The sequence below is a fragment of the Balaenoptera musculus genome, chromosome X, assembly GCF_009873245.2.
Source record: "Balaenoptera musculus isolate JJ_BM4_2016_0621 chromosome X, mBalMus1.pri.v3, whole genome shotgun sequence".
NCBI classification, from domain to species: domain Eukaryota; kingdom Metazoa; phylum Chordata; class Mammalia; order Artiodactyla; family Balaenopteridae; genus Balaenoptera; species Balaenoptera musculus.
Genome location: NC_045806.1, coordinates 27,881,103 through 27,896,307, shown reverse-complemented (window position 1 = coordinate 27,896,307; position 15,205 = coordinate 27,881,103). Strand labels below are relative to the sequence as shown.

At 34.3% G+C, this 15,205-nt stretch overlaps 1 protein-coding gene across 1 annotated transcript in view; it reads left to right on the top strand.

Annotated features, from left to right (window-relative positions):
• The window catches only part of LOC118889001 (dystrophin), a 1,535,792-nt gene that overhangs the window by 594,101 nt on the left and 926,486 nt on the right, over nt 1-15,205 (top strand). The window contains exon 40 of the mRNA XM_036840547.1: nt 8,746-8,893. Coding sequence (XP_036696442.1) covers nt 8,746-8,893 — 148 coding nt within the window. The remainder of the gene's footprint in view (nt 1-8,745; nt 8,894-15,205) is intronic.

Genomic DNA, 15,205 nt, shown 5'->3' with positions numbered 1-15,205 from the left:
TGAGCTAAATTATTTATATTTAAAAGTTATTTTCTATTTTCTATTATTAAGATCTACAGTTCACTGAGAACATATTTACCTATTTGGAAAATGATTTCTGATATAGGCTAAGATATTTTTAAATTCTAAATTCTGTGTCAATGTTATAAAATGTGCAGATTACTAAAGGCTTTTATTAACAACAATAGCACTAAAATGTTATTGCTATCTATAGCTTACAGCATACATTCATTCTCATCAAAATGCTGTGTAATGTAGGCAATATTATCCTGGCTTTATTCATGAGACACCTGGATTCAAAGAGGTAAAGTGATATACCCAAGCCTTCATGGCTCCTAAATGGAACATATAAGGAGCCCATGGAAATTACTCATGAACTCTTTTATTCATTCATTCATTCATTTTAAAAATGTATTAAACACTTATCCTGTGCCAGGAACTTTGCTTAGTACTAGGAATTCAAAGGTGAATGAGGTGTATTCCTTTCTCTAAAAGGCTCATAGTCTGCTGGGAAAGACAGCTCTGTAAATACATAGTTAGAACATGAAGTAGTATGTTAATAGAGGTTTTTGCACAGTGAGGGGAGTTTGTCTGAGGAAGTAACTAATTTCAGGGAAGACAGGCCTCACAGAATAAAGTGACATTGCAGAGGTGTGGCATTCTAAGATATAGCAAAAGGCCCAGAGTAAAAGGGGGGGGGGTGGATTGTTATGGAAGTTTTTGAGATATTCGGTGTTTGAAAGTGTAATATATACATTGTGGGCTATGTGAATGTCTGTGAACGTACATGTTGGAACCAAAGAGGAAGAAGGGATGGCGGTGTAGACATAGGTTAGAGAGTGCTCAGAAACTGACTATAGGGAGAAATTAGTTAGGATATTGCGAGAAAAAGTTATTAGGGGATTTCAAGAAAGGCTATGGAAGTGGGGCTGGAGGGAAGAAGCCAAATTGAAGACTCATTTCTGGTTTAGAATTGATGAGATAGATATAGAGGCAAACATGGTGAGAAAGAAAGGGAGGAGTAAAGAATGACCTCAAGATTTCGAGCTTGGAAATCCTTAACTAAAATTATAAGACTTAGAGGAGAAAATAAGGGATTGTAAACATGTCATGTTTGAGGTTCACATACAATGTTCTGGTGAGGATAGTACAAAAAACAGCTAGTTATAGAGCTCAGGTGAGGGCTAGAACCTGGGGCTATGTGGTAATCAATTTATAGATGATGGGTAGGTAAAGTACAGCCCCTGGGCCAAATCTGGCCCAACACCTGTTTTTGTAAATAGAGTTTTATTGGGATCTAGCCAAACTCATTTGCTTTTATTCAGTCTATGGCTGATGTTGAGCTACAATGGCAAAGCTGAGTAGCTGTTAAAAAGATTGCATGGCCAACAAGGCCTAAAATATTTTTTTCAAGCACTTTATAGATAAAGTTTGCCAACCCCTGCTGTAGATGTTACTTGAACCTTTAAGAGTGAATGAGATTGTATAGGGAAATGTCCAGACAGGAAATCCAAACCCAAAAGGTTCACCTGTAATAACTAAGTGAACTAGGTTTTTTTGTTTTGTTTTGTTTTTTGAGGGAAAAATATCCCTGTCTCCTTTAAACATGGCAAAAGAGTCCCCTGTAATTGGAAAGGGGTCACATTAAGTGTTGATGTGTGTAAGTCTGTAATACAGTTCAAATAAGGTCTGTCTTTTCTGTTTGTTCATGTGGCAATAAATGGAAACTTGTGAGGTACAGGGGAAACAAAATGTGTAGAATTTAGCAGTGGAGAGAGGGAATAGAGGCCTGAGAACGAGTTCCTAAACTCCAGTATTATAACCACTGTGAGAAACAAAATCAAAGAACCATTCCAAACTGGTGAAGCCTGAGAATCAGACTCACAACCTAGAGAGGAATAAAGATGAAATAAACTGGGTGTTACAAAATAAAATGTCAATCCAGAGCTGTAAAAATGCTAACAATGGATCTATTGAAAACAATAAAACTGAATGAGAAAGCTCACTTTAAAACACTGTATTTGTTTATTTCTTTGCCCAGCTCTATAAATATTTCAAATTATAAAAGTTTTAGTTACAATGAGAGAATAACTAGCAGAGTTGGGGGGTGTCTGAAGTGGGACAGAGGCTTATTTTTCACAGCACACACTTTTATTTTTCCACTGTACAGCATTATTTTGTTCTGTTTGTATGCCTTGCCTTAAAAATTAAAACAGAATGTCTTGCTGCGAAAAATACATATATACATTCTATTTCACACTATACACAAAAATATAATACTGGAGGATTATAGATATGAATGGGAAAAAGCAAATTAATAAAACTTTTATAACAAAGTAAAGGTGTATTTGTAAATGAATATTGGGTAATGGAAGATTTCTTAAAGAGATGTATAAAGCACTAATCATAAAATAATAAACTGGACTATATTGTATGTTAATAACTTCTGTACATCAAAAGACGACATTGAGAGAGTGAAAATGAAAGTCACAGAGTGGGATAAAATATTTGGAACACACATATAAATAATATAATGTGTATATCCATAATCATGAAGAATTCCTGTAAATCTTTAAGAGCAGACTATCTGGTAGAAAATTGGGAGAAGTTCTTGAAATGTGAGAAGGGGCACAAAGAGGGCTTCTGGGCTGCTGACAATGTTTTCTATCTTGATCTGGATGGTGTTCATAGAATGATCACTTTGTAGTAAATAACAACTGTGTGTTATGTTTCACAATAACACCAAGACTTTTGTCATCTTCACAAAATAAGAAATACAAATGGCCAATAAACATGGAAAGATTTTGTCAGCCCCATTAGTAGTCAGGAACTTGCAAATTAAAACTAAAATAAGATATCACTATATACCACCCAGAATAGTTGAAATTTAAAAGTCTGATAGTACCACATGGTGGTGAGAATATGGAACAACTGGAATTCTCATACACTGCTACTTGGACTATAAATTGTAAATAAGAGTATAAACTTTCATTCACTACTACAACTAGGGGTAAAAATGATTTGGCACTAATTGGTAATATTAGAGATGTGCATGCATGACTGATGGCCCATCAGTTTCACTCCTAGGTATATACTCTACAGAAATGCTTGTGTACACATTCCAGGAGACAGTTATAGGAATGCCTATAGCGGCATCATAGTAGCCCCAAACTAGAAACAACTAGATATTTATTAACAGTTAAAAAAGAAAATCACACAGTGGAATATTATACAGCAATATATAAGCAAAAAGATGGATTAATCTTAAGTGTATAGTATTGTGCAAATGAACCATCATACCAAAAAATACATATTATATGGTTCCATATATAAGAAGTTCAAAAACATACAACAGCCAAACTCTACTGTTAGAAATGCATATTTAAATTACAAACTTCTAAGGAAATGATTACCACGAAAGTTAGGATGGAGGTTATATTGTGGGAGAAAGAGGGGATAATGATTGGGAGGGGGTTCAAGAGGGATTTCTGACTGCTGGAGATTTTTAAAAAATTTTTTGTCTTGGGTTATGGTAACATGGTATTGTATAGATTCTTCTGTTTATTAGTTATATTTCACAATAAAAGGTGTTTAAAAAACAAATATATATATAGGGTGGTCAGAGCCAGGCATGGTCAACCATGGATTCTATGCTGGAGTAGTGATTCAGCTTCTGTAAACAAGCTAATTCCATCATCTATTTAATTAATTTAAATCCTGAAAATGAACTTGTTTCTTATACATCTGATTCCCCACCAGAGAGACAGTGACATGGCTTGGATTCTATACTGGTGATTTGATTTGCATTTGAAAACCTAAGCAAATAGAGACAGAATAATAATAACAAAAACTACTGCTCATATTTGTTGAACCCTACCAATTACTGTTCTAAGAAATTTAAATACATTCATATATGTAGCCCTCAAAATTAGCCTTAGGAGGGAGATACTACTTTTATAATAACTTTTCAGAGAGGTCACTTACTTGCCCAAGGCCACAAAGTAGATGGTGGAGCCATGATTCCACCCTAGGCAACCTGTGTGAGGAGGCAAGGTCATGGTTTCAGGTATAAGCCTATGTCCAGTGAGTGGTTGCAGTGAGACAGCCAACTGGAGTGGAGTCTAATTATACATGCATGGATCTAGGCTCAGTATATAAATTAGGCATGAGAGAACTGACTTTTGTCTAGAAATCTTAGGAGTAAGATTTAAAAGGGGTACGAGAGGGGTGAGGAAAGTTGAAGCCATGGAAGAGTTCCCCAGCGTGAGCCACGTTCTGTAGGAAATACTTCAGTACTGCTAGTATACTTAGGTTTTATTAAATAATTTGATTACTGGGGAAACAGGGATCGGGGAGTGGGGTGTGGGAAGGTGAGTTAGGTACTATGATTTGAGGCAAATGACTAATTTAACTTTTATTTATCAGCTGCTATAGTTTGGACCATGAGACTTTCGCCAAGAGCCCTCCCACTCACCTAATCAAAGATGAAATAAGTAGAAGGAAATACTCAGCAGCCCAGTGCTGAGTTTGCAGACCTTAAGTATAAAGCCACAGTGGATATGTCAGAAGGCTACTAGGGTGTTATTTATTTAAATTTATTTCATGGAATTGAGCATCACCTTAATGGCCCGAAAGTGTTAAAGTATGTCCCAAAGTTCCTAAATTATTCCCTAAATGTAATTTATGCTCAAGAATAATCTGACTAACTTGATTTAGAACAGCAGGAAATAAGTTATGCTGCACATAAATGAAGCAGCAGTGTAATTTTAAATACTGCTTGCATAGTGAATGAGGATTTTAATATTTGCAAAATTTTAAAATCACTTGATTTATTATCCATATGTTTATACTGACATTTTTTTGTTTTTTATTTAGTTGGGTCTTCATTTCCTCTTACTGCCAGGAAAAAAGGCAGCAACTTTTTTTTTCCCTTTGTAATAATACAGAGGGTAAAACTAATATTTCTTTCCCTGAATGCTATTTTTAACATCTCTATGTGTTTCTGGTTGTTGCTGCCTTTTTCCTCAGTCATGGACCATCCAGTTAATGGAATGAGAGGAATTTAGGGAGCATAGTGAGTGATTAGAGATTAAATTTATAAATGTAACATTGCAAAACTAGCAAAATTTATATCTATTCATTTGGAATGTTCCTTGGTGGGAAAGAGTTTTAAGTTTATAAGTAGTCATGATAAAAAATGAAACTTTACATAGTAAATTCAAGAATAGATTTAGACTTGGCTGTTAACAATGCGTATTAAAATGCTGGAAAGTATATTTAAGATTTTTACGTGATGCTTGAAATGGAATTTAAAATATTATTACATTAAATGTCATCACATGTAAAGTGCATGCTTTTATTTAATATTTTGTTTGAATAGAGTTACTTATTTTAACATTAATTTTAATAATAAAATTAAATCAGCTTTACAGTTTTCGAAGTTTTAGCAGTTGCAGACTCTAGTGAATATTCTATATTTAGATATTTATAAAGTGACAGTATAAGTAGTTCAGATCAAGTCTTTAAGTATGAAAAGGTTCAGATTGCAGGAGCTGGGGAAAAGGGAGCAAAGGGAAGGAGGACATTTCAGGAATATTGGACTAATGTGCAAAGTCACGAAATCCTGAGACAGTAGCAGGGCATGGGGGCACTGCAGAGAGTCCTTTCTGGCTGGTAACTCCATCCTGTCTCGTTTTTGTGGGCCTGGAACACAGATGTAAGTAGAGAAGCCTGAGCTCTCAGACTGTTTCCCTTCTCTTCCTATCTCCAACTTTGTCTTGCAGAACTAAGGGGCACCATGATCAATTGTATGGGCGCTGATGGTTTTCTTCTCCTGGAGAATTTAGAGGATAGATAAACTGTGAAGAAGAAGAGGGATTGGATGGGAGGAGGCTTTGTGGAATCTGGTGGAAGATGGTAATTGCCAGTGCAGTGAGTGGTGTAGGGACACATCTGCAGCAGCCTGGAATGAAGAGTATTTATAGCACAGATGTTGGAGAAACAGTCACCTCCCAGTAGCTAAAAGGGTTGGCAAGAGGGTAAATCTGGTGATTGGGTTGGGAAAAAAGAAAAGTAAGAAGGGGACTGATGACTGCTACAAAGGTGGGATGGTAAATTATGACCAAATGACAACTCCTCTGTGGTCTGGTTAGCCTCTGCCTGTTTCCCAAACTATGGTGGCAGGAAGATAGTTGGAGATGTTAGTTGTCTGTGTGTGAGACTGCCTTTTAAAAAGTATTATGCTTAGTGAAATAAGTCAGACAGAGAAAGATGTTATCTATGTTATCACTCTGTTATCTCTTGTATGTGGAATCTAAAAAAATAAAAGAATGTATATAATGAAACAGAAAGAGAATCGCAGATTCAGAGAATAAACTAGTGGTTACCAGTGGGGAAAGGAAAAGGGAGGGGCAAAATAAGAGTATGGGATTAAGAGACACTACTATGTATAAAATAAATAACAAGGATATATTGTACAGTACAGGGAATATGGCCATTATTTAAAATACCGTAACTTTGAATGGAGTATAGTCTACAAAAATATTGAATCACTGGGTTGTATACCTGAAACTAATATAATACTGTAAATCAACTATAGTTCAATTTAAAATAAATAAATAAACAAATTTTAATAACTTTTTCTGAATATTCAAAGTATGAAATGCACATTGCAGAAAAACTTGACAACATAAAAATACATATAATGAAAACTAAAATCAACTACAATCTCACTAAGATGGAACAATGCCAACTATGATTCATTGTGTTTTAGATTCTCATTTAACAACTCTTTGACTCCAGTGATTCAAGTGCCTGTAAGACATATAAAATGTACAATTCTTTTTTAAAGGGAATAAATTCTTATGATGTATTCTTAAGTCATGTTTTGTGTATTAGCACTGAAAACATATGAAAACAAAATTATTATTAAATATGCAAACATTTCCAAGATAATTTTGTGGCTCATGGATATATCATATTTGATCAACTCTAGAATGCCATTATTTATTAAAGGTAGAATTCTTTTTTATAAGCTAGCTATAGAGACTGCCTCTTTTGGCTATCATTGGCTGCCTTTTTTATGCTACCAAAATACTGTCTGTTTTAGATATTTTTAAGGTGAAAATACAGTTAATCATTAAATGCAATATCTGATAGAATGCAATGTACATGTAGATATATAATTAAATATTGGAAGAAAATAAAGAAGAAAAAATAGGAAAAAGAGGCCTACAACTATCACGTTGAATTGTTTAACTTGGTGAAAATTCATCTTGAAAAAAGGAAATCCCAGCAAATTTAATGTAAAGTGGTAAAAGACACCACTGAAACCAGAGAGATCTGAGTTAGAATTCCCTCTCTTCCATTTAATGTCTATTTATCTTTTGGTAACTTACTCAGCATCTCAGTTTTCTCCAGTGGGAAATGGAAGTAGTAACTGTTATGTTGCAGGGGGTTTTGTAGGAGTCAGTGGAATGGGATACGTGAAAGCACAGAGCCCAGGGCCTGGTTCATAGTAAATGTTTAATAAATGTGAATTCCATTCCTTTCCCAGTAAAACAGTAGGGAATTGTGGCATTATTTGGGTTCTAAAATTATTTAAAGTTCCTAAATGGAGGTTGAGATCTGAGAAGATCCTCAAGGTATTCAAAACTATAACCATTGCATCTTAAGAGTAGGACTCAGAGAAGTTTGACAGACTACTGTATTGTGAGGCAGCTCCACAGCCAGGAATCTTCAGGATGGCTTTTTTTTCGTGCTGGCAAATGCCTGTTTGGATGGGGAGACCCAGTAGATCATGAACCCCATAAAACTTCAAAACTTAACAATATACAATATTTTTCACCTTGACCGTACATTAGAATCATCTGGGTGCTTTTAAAAATACCAGTGTAAGGATCCCACCTCCAAAGATACTGATTTAATTGGTCTAGACTGGGGACCCAAAATCAGTGTTTTATTGCTGTTTTTTTTTTTAAATGCCACAAGTGATTGTTATGTGCAACTGTCTCAGGGTAAACATAAAGCCTTGACTCATATAATTTCTGCCTCAGTCTCTTCTGTGACCAGAACATGACCAAATGCTTCCTTCTTAATATTCTTTTCATATGAGATGTTAACATATTACCTTGCACTAAATTCCTTCAGCATTCCAATTTAAAATGTTAGTGGATACAATGAAACAGGAAGGATAAAGGAAGACAACACTCATCATCTGTTTTAGACTACTATATCAGTTAGTTGGTAGATTTTTTGCATGTAAGCCTACGTATAAGTTACATCTATCATCCTGAATGCTTGAGGATCTTAATGAATAGATGCTTTTAGGTCAAGATATGACTGAAATTGATAGAGTTTAATGAGATAATTTTATTTTGATCCAAAAATATTTTGACTTTTAGTATCTAGCTTCAAAATACTTAATTTATTAGATGTTAATGTATTTTTTTAATTCCTGAAATTTTATTAAAAATTAAATATTCTCATAGGGAAAAAAAACACTAATACTCCATGATAGTTGTTTCCATCTTTGTTTCAATCACAAAATGTATTCAGTTTTAAAGGGAAAATCACAACCTTTTATTTTAATTCATCCTGTATTCTATACTAATTATTTATGTTAATTGAAATTGAAATATACAAATGTGAGAAACTATCAAAATAATATCCTTGTTAATGTAATAAAATATATGCTAGGTCCATATAATCCATTTATTTTCCTTGATCCATATTTTTTAATTCTAGGCAATTTGACAGATCTGTTGAAAAATGGCGGCGGTTTCATTATGATATGAAGATATTTAATCAATGGCTAACAGAAGCTGAACACTTTCTCAAAAAGACACAAGTTCCTGAGAGTTGGAAACATGCCAAATACAAATGGTATCTTAAGGTAAGTTTCTGAGATCTCTTTTTTTCAAATTGTTTTTTATCTTCACCACAACATCATGACTACTTAACTTCTTAAATTCAGGTTGTAAAGGATGATGGAAATTTATAATTTTTGACTTTTGTTGTCAGCACTGCACCTACTAGAACTTGTCATGATGATCATTTTGGAAGACTATGCAGTGGACGTTTAGTGTCAGGATGGGAGTCTAGACGTAACTGGTTTACCTGATGAACTGCAAAGTGTAATTGAATCTTTGATACAGGGAAGCATCTTACAGCAGGGTGTCCTATGGCTTTGGGGAAGTGTGCGTTATTGCCTTATGTTGGATTTTGTCCAGGAGGAGAACTTGTGGTATACTTAGCAATCATGTAGTTGCTAGAAATATCCATCATGATGAAATTACAGTTCTGTTTCCCTAAAGACAATTTGTGGTGATGTAGCAATATTTCTATATATTCTATTGACAAAATGCCTTCTGAGATAGTCCAGAGGCCAAAACAATGCAGAGTTAATTGGCAGTACTTATTGACTGTTTTATGGGTTTTGTTAATGGAAATGCAACATATGGATTATAACCAGCGTACAGTTTAATTTCAGCTTGCTGTGTCTTCTGATTATGCAGATAAAGTGGATTGTAGAGGTTATAATTTATGTTATAAAGTATATGGCTTAGGTATAAGAAATTTTGTGTTTATTACACCAAATCTTAAGTACTTTTGCAACATTTTTTAGTTAAAATTGTTCAGGTTGCAACTTTCAGTCAAGTAGATTTGAACTATGGCCAGTTTTTGAATGCCAGAAAACACTGATTAAGACAGATGAAAGCAAAGAAAAGGGTAATGTATTAAATAGTCCAGACATTTCAAAATGCTGGATTCATAAAAGCAATATCATTTTCAACCTTACAGTTCTCCATTCTCAAATTTTTTTGCATAGCAAATAGGCCTTTTGATATTAAGAAAGTTAGCATTTAAACACCTATGTGTGTGTAAACTAAGTAAACATAGAAAATGAGTAATTTTGAAATCTTGTGTAATTATGTGTATATCAATCAAATTTTTATACACATCAGCATCGGCATTGCAGGTACAGGAAATTTGTGGATTTCCAATCTGCCATCATACAGAAAATACATTTTGTAATAGCACTAAAGTGAATTTTGAGCTAATGCAGCATCACTAGGTTTCTGACTTAAAGGCAGAATTATAAGAGATATAAGGTGTTCTTGGGGAGATTTATAAACCTCTTGCCATTTTCAAAGATATCCATCACAAGGTAGTTACATATATTAATCTGTTTTTGTTGTAAAAATAATATATACTCATTATGAAAAAATAAAGCAATGTAGAAGTATACTGTAGGTAAATATATACATACCTTCTACTCCACAGAGGGTGGTTGTCTTGATATGGATATTGGTATATATTTCAGGTTGGCATCTCACTCAGAAATGGATACAGAAGGTTTATTAGGGAGTGCTTTTGGGAATTGAGCAATTGGTTTATGATGTTCCTTGGTATAGTTTTCTTTGTGCTTCTTCTTCTTGAGGTCTGTTAAGCTTCTTGGATCTGTGTGTCCTTAGTTTTCATCAAATTCAGAAATTTTAAAGGTGTTATTTAAAAATAATATTTTTCTGCCCCGTTCCCCTTTTCAGGGACTCTGATAACATATATTAGGCCACTCACTGATGTTTTGTTCTTTTTATTTTCAGTCTTTTTTTCACTGTAATTCATTTTACATAATTTCTATTGTCAAATGGACTAATCTGATCTTTTACCATATCTAATCTGTGGTTAATCTCATCTAGTGTATAATTTTAACCTCTGACGTTGTTTTGTGTGATTCAGTACATTGCTGAAGTGTGACTTGAGAATTTTAACATCTTTCATGTCTCTACTCAATGTGTCAATCTTTACCTTCTTGAAAATATGGAATACAGTTATAATAACAGTTATAATGTACTTGTCTACCAGTTCTATCATCTGTGTCTATTTTGGGTCAATTTCAATTATTTTTTTCTCCTTGTTATGGGTGTTATTCTCCTGCTTCTTTGGATGACTGGTAATTTTTGATTGGGTGCCAGATGTGAATTTTAACTTGTTGAGTGCTTGATATATTTGTGCAGATAAATATTAATGACCTTTGTGCTGGAACACAGTTAGTTTGCTTGGAAACAGTTTGATCTTTTGAGTGTCTTCCTCTTATACTTTTTGAGTTTTGAGCAGAACAACCTAAGTCTAGGGCTAATTTTTCCCCACTACTGAAGCAAAACCCATCTCAGTATTCACTCTGATGCTCTGTGAATGATGTTTTCCACTGTGGCTGGCAGGAACAGATACTATTCCCAGCCATATGTGAACTCTGGTGATTGTTCCCTTTAATCATTTTGTGTAGTTCTTTCCCTAGACAGTGGTAGTTTCTTCTCATATGGGAACTGATTGGGACTGAGCTGAAGACTGGAAGGGCGTTCTCTGCACATCTCCAATGTTTATTCTCTGTGTATCTGTCTCCTCTCTGATGCTCTGCCCTGTGACTCTAGCCACTTTGGTCTCCTTGGATTCCCAGCTCCATCTCCTCCACTCAAGGAGACTCCGTGGCTTTGTGAGAGTGCCTTCATCCTTTGTCATAGCTTGCAACTCTGCCCAGATAGTAAGCTGGGGCAACGGTAGGGCTCACCTCATTTGTTTATAATTTCTTAGAGATCACTTTTTTTAAATTACCCAGTGTATAATGTCTTAAAAAACATTGTTTCTTACGTTTTGTTCATTTTTAAAAATTTTTAACCAAGAAGTTAAATTTGGTCCCTGTTACTCCAACTTGGACAGAAGCAGAAGTCCAAAACAAACAATTTTTATGTCATTTGATATTTTAGTATGTTTACTTCTATACAATCTTAGAACTATATGATAATTTTAGTTGCCTTGAGAATGACTAAAGTTCTCCACTTCTTGACACTGGGGTTTAGTTGTGATTGATGAACATTTTATCAAAACTTTTTTTCCATTAATTGGAGAATTTCTTAAAATACTATTTTATTTAGTCTGTTTTTTACTCAATGAAATAGAAAAGGGAATTCTGGATGTCCAGGGAAAAGTTTTTCTAGCTATGGAACTGTGAATGATATCACAAATATTCTACGCAGTTACGTTTTTTTTTTCCCCCTGGTGATTAGGAAGGTCCAAAATCATGCACATACACATGTGCATACCTGCATAGACACACATAAACATAAGACATCTGGAGTTATCTTTCCGTTCGGGTAAGTCTCAGAAAAGGGTCCAGAAAGGCACTATAAGTCACCTCCATTGATAAGACAAATGGAAACTGTGGTAATTTCAGCTGTCTTGGTCATTATCATTGTTGACTGACTAATAATGAATAAGAGAGTTTAAATTTTTGATGAGGAAACAGAATGTAGATGCTGCCTGTTAGCAACAGACAGATTTGTTGCCATGAACCAGCAATGGTTACTTTAAGGAAAATCAACCAAGCAGCCCATGTACTAAAGAAATATTTACAGGGGTACACTGGAGTTTAAAGCCTCATAAGAATAATTTTCAGCAAAGATATCATGTCTAGATATGAAATAAAATAATAAACAGGTACATGTTGTAAGTTTATCTGTATAGACTTCTATCAAACTGCATTTTATTTATCTTTTTAACTTTAAAAAGGACAAATCATTGTCCTACTGACACTTGGTGTTACTATTCAAAATAAAGTTGCTGCCAATACCAAAAAGATCATCTGGTTCCATGCAACTCAGCTATTGAATGAATGCAACTCAGCCATCACAAATGAATGATAAAATTATATATATTAATTAATATTTTTCAAGATATTCCAAAAATATGTCATGCCACCATGGGGAATCTTTTAGAAATATCACATTTTTTACATGAGAAAATATCAATCATGTTACAGGCCACTAAAATTGGTCTGTGAATAAGCTCATTCAATTATTTATGTCTCTTAAATATTCATTCAACAAGCAGTAATTGAGTACATATGGAAAATTTTATCACCCACAAAAATATTGACATGCCACATTAGTCTCTAGTAGAAGTTTAGAAAATTGGCTAAAAAGTTGGAAGCCACATTCAGAAAGTGTGGGTTCAAATCCCAGATCCTTTAGCTCCTTTAATAGCTGCAGAATCTTGTGAAGTGTCTTAAATCTCTATGTCTCTGTTTTCTCTTCTCTTAAATAGTAAAAATGAGATGTGCATAAAGTACTTAGAATTGCATTCTCCACAAAATGCTCATTAAACGTGAGATCTTATAACTAATCACACTTCCTAAGTGATTAGCCTGTATCTATAAGAACAAAAGTGCATTTACTGAATTGCTGTCCCCAAATATCTGAAATACAGATTGAATAACCAGGCATTTTCAATAATGCTTACTTTTATGACTTATGATGTTTTCTCAAAGTATAGCTCTTGGATTGGAAAGTGAGGAACATTCCAGTTCAACCAAACAAATCTTCCTCAGAAAGCTGGCACATCTGCCTCTTTTTAGAACTAACAAGAATAAATGTTAATGGGAGTTTTCAAAGGGAAAGCTGAGCACCATGAAGGAAAGTTATGAAAATAATGTTAACTCATCTAGTGACAGAGTGAATTGGTGTGCCAACAAGTACCTTGAGTGAAAACAGAAAAGTGGAAGTCATAACATGTCCTAACATTTAGCTCTACGTGTTCTTCTAGAGTAGAAAGAAATAATTTTTAAAGCACGGGCTGTTATTTTAATGGAGTTGAAAATTCTTGAAGTTGACAGTAGAAACAATAAAAATCAAAATTAGATTGAATATTTAAAAGAGTAGAATAACCTTGCTATTAACGGAAATGGAACCTGTTTATTTTATGGGACAGTGCTGCTTAGTGAACCGTATTAAAAATTAACAGCACCTTCTAAAGAACATTGCCTTGGGCAAGCATGAGACCTTGAAATCTTAAGAAATTTCATTTGAAATTAACCTAAAGAAGTAAACAGAAGTAGGATTATTTAGATGAAACTTTTTAGGCTTTAAATCAGTGAATGGTAAGCAAACATAGGGAGTGAAACAGCAATGTGTTATTGTGACATTAGTTAACTGCTGTTTTTAGGCAAAATATCATCTTCTTAAAGTTAGTCTTCCGGCATATCTTTCAATGTTACTGTGTTTTACTCCATTGTATGGTAGAAGTACAATATATTTTTGTGTATTGCTGTAAATAAATTCAATTAAAAACTGTTTACTTTGTAACATAATGATAAATTTTAATTCATTGTGATTGTGGGTACTTAAGACAGCATGGATTAAGTATGTCGTATCATAATGTTTATGTTCATCATCAAATCTCAAAAAAATAGTTTAAATTCATGTTCTAGTTAAGCAAAATACGCTTTTTCTTTTCTCAAATTGGAAGTTTGCATGGAGAATGGGAAATTACATATAAACTGTATAGTTGTAACATGAGAACATTTCTGTGATCTCTCAGATGAGGAAATAAATCAAGGAAAAAAGGCACTAGTTTCTTGCAGTTGAGGGAGAGAAGACAAAGAAAGAAGCATCTAAGAGAGTCAAAGACAGTTTTAGCTGCTCTTCAGCTCTGCCTTACCTTGGCTATTTGTGATGGAAGAAAATTCTAGAGCACTTTGTAAAGGACCCAATTCTTACATGTTTAGATTCCAAGAACACATTGGAGCTGGGTAACTCCTACCCAAAAGCTTGAGACAAAGTGAGTCCATAAAAAAGCTGTCTTCCTCTTACTGGAAATACCCAGACTTTCTAATTATTCTCACCCTGATTTCTGAGCTTGCAGCCTAGAAAGCCCTCAAGTGGTAGGTCCCATCATTGAAAAACCATTGGCTTGCTCAGAAACAAAGAGTGCTGAATGGATGTGCATAGATCACTGACACTATCTGCTAGTGAGTGTTTGTATTTTTATTTGGATGTACTTTAATACCTAATTGGTAATCTACTCCCCCAAAGGATTCTATAGGAGATAACTGACTTTGAATTAATATGGAGTAAATCAAAGGCTATGTAGAAAAAGGCATATGGTATAAAAGACCAAATTGCATACAAGTATGTTTTCTGTGTAGTCAGTTTTCACAGTGCTGATTTTACCAGCTGGCTGGTGAGTTTGAAGGCTTCTTAATGGCCGCACTGCTGGGACTCAAATGCTGATAGAAACTTTGATAGAAAAATCATTTGAGTAAAAATTTCTGCCATCTGTTGTCCTTCATTGGGACCCCAATGTTAAGAACAATTCATACTACTGCTGGCCCTTTATATTTCCCCAGCAGTAATAAAATTTCATAAGGTTT